General features: G+C 38.2%; 1 protein-coding gene across 2 annotated transcripts in view; it reads left to right on the forward strand.

Moving 5' to 3' along the window:
* The window catches only part of PUM3 (pumilio RNA binding family member 3), a 17,835-nt gene extending 13,821 nt beyond the window's left edge, over positions 1-4,014 (forward strand). For both annotated transcript variants that reach the window (XM_053466212.1, XM_053466220.1), the window contains exons 14-18: positions 1-83; positions 1,296-1,518; positions 1,949-2,036; positions 2,573-2,663; positions 3,697-4,014. The exon at positions 1-83 is cut by the window's left edge and continues 60 nt beyond it. In XM_053466212.1, the coding sequence (XP_053322187.1) occupies positions 1-83; positions 1,296-1,518; positions 1,949-2,036; positions 2,573-2,663; positions 3,697-3,829 (618 nt within the window). In that variant the 3' untranslated portion in view covers positions 3,830-4,014. The remainder of the gene's footprint in view (positions 84-1,295; positions 1,519-1,948; positions 2,037-2,572; positions 2,664-3,696) is intronic.
* The last annotated feature ends 748 nt before the right edge of the window (positions 4,015-4,762 follow it).

Consider the following 4,762-nt stretch of genomic DNA (forward strand, 5'->3'; position numbering starts at 1 on the left):
TATTTGTTGAGCTGGAGAAGTCCTGCGCATTTCCTGCCTGAGATCGTCGAGGTGCTCAAACAAGGTGACGAAAACGTGCACAGGTAAATATCGAATGGATGGTTATACGATAAAGCGAGAAGTGGAAACTATTTAATATCCTTTCTGTTCAGGAATAATTGCTTTTAATTACGTTTTCATAAGCCAGTATGAAGCTGATGTAGACATCTGTGTGGTTGATGTTAGCATGTATAAGTTTTCTTCCATATTTGTCGTGGCATGTATGTGTTTGCTTTCCTGCCGGTTCATTAATTTTGTGTCCGCTGAATATGCAAGTCCTGTTTGCCTTTAACTTGTTCCCCTGAGTGCTGGTTTAATAAGCAGACTGAAAATCAATGTTTCTTCCTGCAACTGATCCTTCACTGCCTTTTTGAAGTTTAGACAGGGATTGTGTGCTCCAAAGATTATACAAGAGATTTATGTGTTTAAATTAATCCTATCACCCTTCCCTTGAGGAAGCTCAGTCAAAGAAAAAGTATTCGCAGACTCTTCCTACAAGTGATGGCTTTTTTTAATACGTGCTTGATAAATGTTCCATACCTGCATGGGTAAAGTCTCATCCCCCATAATGTAACATATACGCGCAGCTGAAATAATTGTCTATGATGCCAATATCATATTAATTGCTAATCTTTTGCAGAGACCTCAATATATTTACAAAACAAATAATAATGCTAAAAAGTGAATAGGTATACTTTTAAAACAAAGACTTAGTTTTACATTGAGAGATCCTGTGGCTAGTTTATTGTGAAAGATTATACCTTACAAAAAGTGTTGGATGAAGTTGGGCACGACTTGTAGTATAATTGTGTTCATCTCATATTTCACACAGTTTTGCTTGAGCTCTTTTGCCATAACATTGACTAAATACTCACTTTTGTGCCGATTTCGAAACACAGAAATGTTTTTTTCTTTTCTTAATCATGTCATAACTGGAAGGGCATTTTCGTGAAAAAATGCTTCCTGAAGAAAAATCAAACCGTATTTACAACCTTAGAAAAGCTGTTTTTATTAACTTGAGGAAGTTGTTTTAATCAGGGAATACATATAAACATCTGAGCATGGGCTTTCATGTTAAAGCGGCTGCCTAATGGCCCAAACAGCCTCAACAAACATGCCACCTGGAATATATTGAAGTACTTGGTGACACTGAGTGCCACACGTTTATGGACACATTAATGTGCATATGACGGCTGGAGTGCAGCTGCTCAGCTGGGAGACATCTCTACCACTTTCTTACCTGTTTCCCTAATCAGCAAGAAGAATAGCTCAGTGAGACAGCGTGAGCTGCTGGACGCCGTTTCTCAACCTCTGCTGAAACACCTGGAGGAGAACATCAGAGACCTGGTATTGCAGAACGCAATGTGTGCTGTGATCACAAGTGCTTTGCTGCATGCAACTGAGGATCCACAGCCCATCATGTCTGCCATAGCTAGTATGGCGGCTGAAAACTTTGTTCCTGGTGGCAAGGACGGAGAGGTAACGTCGACCAGACCTAATGTCAGAAAGTAGTAAATAGAAAATAGATTTCCCAGTAAATAGAATGAACTACTTATTGTGAAGGGCCAGAAGTGGCAGGTTCCCCCAGTACCGAGCTTGCCCTGTATAATTTATAATATTTAAGCAACCTAAAGAATTCTCGTTTCTGATTTAATTATACAATATTCAGTACCAGGCAAACTTCCGGCAGCAGGAGATCACTCTGGTTGGCCCTGTATTGGCCCCTGTAAGTCAGGAAGTTGATATCACAACGCTCCTGTCAAATCTCCTTTTATTATATAAACTTTGGTATTGTTTGCTAATCTTCATTAATAGGCTGAAATGTTGTCCTTCAGATTTTGTATGTAGTTTTGCGGCTGGGGAACGGTTAAAAACTAGGGCTAACCCTCGCCCCTCTGGTTTATTAAAGCTTCACATTGCGGAACACCCTGCGGGTCACCTGGTGCTGAAGTGGCTGGTAAAGCAAGACAAAGACATGAAAGAAAATGGTAAAGAAGGTGAGTGCCATATAGGAATACATTATTAAAGGTTCTACTACGTCAAGGGGAAGTTTAATGTTGTCCAGTTATATCCAAATATACTTTTGTGCAAATGTAGCTTTACTGTGGTCAGGAACTATAATAAGGGTAAAATGGTGTGTGTGAATAGTATTCCGATATTCTATAGAATATTTTTCATGTGGGTTGTCTCCTGCCTTCTACATGTAGCCTTACACACCATTCTTTACATGTATTTGTAAGTTCCCTTTGGGGTAATTCTTTTTTTCAGTCTTTAAAAATAACGAATCTCCTAAAAGCTGTATAAAAGCAATATTTTCTGCCCTAGAGAAAACTCTTGCAGGAATAACTTTTTTTATGTATGCTGTCGTATGACATGCTGTAGACAGTACAGTGCACCCAGTAATTCAGGAGGTTTTGTGCCCGACGTGACATGAATACAGCTTTTCCTGGAAACTTGTGATTTTAAATGTTTTACCTGGTTCTCCTAATTTTTCATTCCATAAATCAATTTAATCCATTTTCTTCAATTATAGGCTGTTTTGCTAGGACGTTGGTGGAACATGTAGGAATAAAAAACCTCAGCGATTGGGCGCAAGTGAACAGGGGGGCCATTGTCTTGTGCTGGTAAGGAAGTCATTTGTTTTTTTATGTCCACTGGTCACTATGAACTTGGACGTGTGTTACACAGGTTCAGAACGAAACTTTTTCTTCTCAGCCTATAAAAATAGGGTTTGCTTTCCTGTGTATTTCTAGGGATATGATAAATGATTGTTTCCAGGTGATAACTGGTATTGTGTAGATCTTATCCTTCTGGTTTTCCAAATACATAACCTGTCTTGTATATACTACTGTATAGTCTTGTTGTGTGAGTCTAATTCCCTCTTCCAGTAATGCACTATCCGCCTCTGTGTAATCCTAGTTAAGATAAGGCTAGCTGAGTTTTACAAGGTCATTGACTTTGCAGAGACATGGCTATTAGGTGGTGCGATAGACTGAGTGGTATTTAAGAGTCTCTCAGCTGGGACATTGTTTTTTGTTTAGTTGAGGTAATCACACACCTTCTCTTCTATTAAGTCATTTGCTGTCTTTATTATTCTGCTTTTTGATGTACATTCTGGTTGCAGTACTCTATTATGGTTAGAACAGAAGTAAGTTCTAGTCCAGTTTAAAAAAAAAAAAAAAAAAAAAAAACCATGAGAAATGAGTAATGTCACTCATTGGAGATGCATTCAGGACAGCGTTTTGTTGGAATTATATATATTAGTTGTGCACAGCATATTGCATTTTAGGCTGTTGGGTTGCTCTGTCCTCAATATGCCATCTACGACGTTGGAGGGGTTGCTCAACCATGCATTATAGATACCTTGGCATGTACATTGATTGACTTAATAATGTTCATTAGATGATATCCATAAGCTTGTTCTTAAACTGGAGTCCAAGGGTCACCAAAATTCTCTAGTTATATATATCGCCATCATATTCTGCGGCTGGAAACCGAATGTACCTAAAGATTTCTAGTAATAACATTTGTTAGTAGGCAGAGCTTACATTTTTAATGATGCGTTCATCTTGACGAGTGATTGCTTCTTATTTTAGCATGTATGTGTTTGTATATATAAATATAATACATGTATTTTTTTTTTTTTTTTTTTTTTAGCCTTCTTGAGAGCTCAGATGAAGAGATTGCTGCCAAAGTAAAAAATGGACTCAAGGAACTGGTCTCAAAACCTAAAGACAACACGAATACAAAAGCAATTGAAGCTTTAATTAAAATGTTAAATTCTCCCTAGTAACGTTCTTATGTTTGGTTAAATAATTATACATCCAAAAGAAAAAAAAGTTTAGTTGTCAGAGGGTTATACAAAACGATGCTTGGAATCCCTCTCTGGCAACCAGAGGGTTATCCTTTCTCTTGGTAAGGAGATGGACTGTATTAATGTTTTATATTTATAAATAAAACTCCTACCAACTTTGAGTGTTGTGTTATTTAGTTATGACGCAGTTAATAGGATCAGGAACTGGGATAAGTATTATGTAATCTTAGAGGGTCAGAAGGATTAACACAAGTACATTTCATTGCTACAGTTGATAAAAGAGATGTGTTTCTGACAGGAAACAACCTGTGTAATCCAAAGCAGTATATCTGCCAGTAATGCCTGCCAAACAGCTCTCTGTTTTCACCTACATTCACTAAAAGTCTTAGGGTTTATAGATTAAAATAGACTTTATATGTACGGTGCTATATGGACAAACGTATTTGAAATGCACCTCTTTAATTCTCGATTTGCCACAGGTGTATAAGAGAAAGCACCTAACCCTCCAGTCTGCATTTACAAACATTTCCTGTCTGTAGAGCTCAGTCAATTCAAGCGTGGTGATAGGATGCTTCCTTTGTAATTGTAAGTCAGTTTGTGAAATTTCATCCCTGCTATATATTCCACAGTAAGTGGTATTATTGGAAAGTGAAAGTGTTTAGGAACAGCAGCAACTCAGCCACGAAGTGGAAGACCACAAAGTCACAGAGCGCGGTCGCCAAGTGCAGAGTTGAATGGTGCGTAAAAGTCGCCAACGCTTTGCTGATCCCATAGCTAAAGAGTGCCAAACTTCCACTGCTATTAATATCGGCACAATATGGGAGCTTCATAGAATGGGTTTCCATGATTGCCCAGCTGCACCCAAGCCTTGCATCACCAAGTGTAATGTCAAGTTTCAGCGACTGGTTT

Source organism: Spea bombifrons, chromosome 1 (assembly GCF_027358695.1).
Source record: "Spea bombifrons isolate aSpeBom1 chromosome 1, aSpeBom1.2.pri, whole genome shotgun sequence".
Classification (NCBI taxonomy): domain Eukaryota; kingdom Metazoa; phylum Chordata; class Amphibia; order Anura; family Pelobatidae; genus Spea; species Spea bombifrons.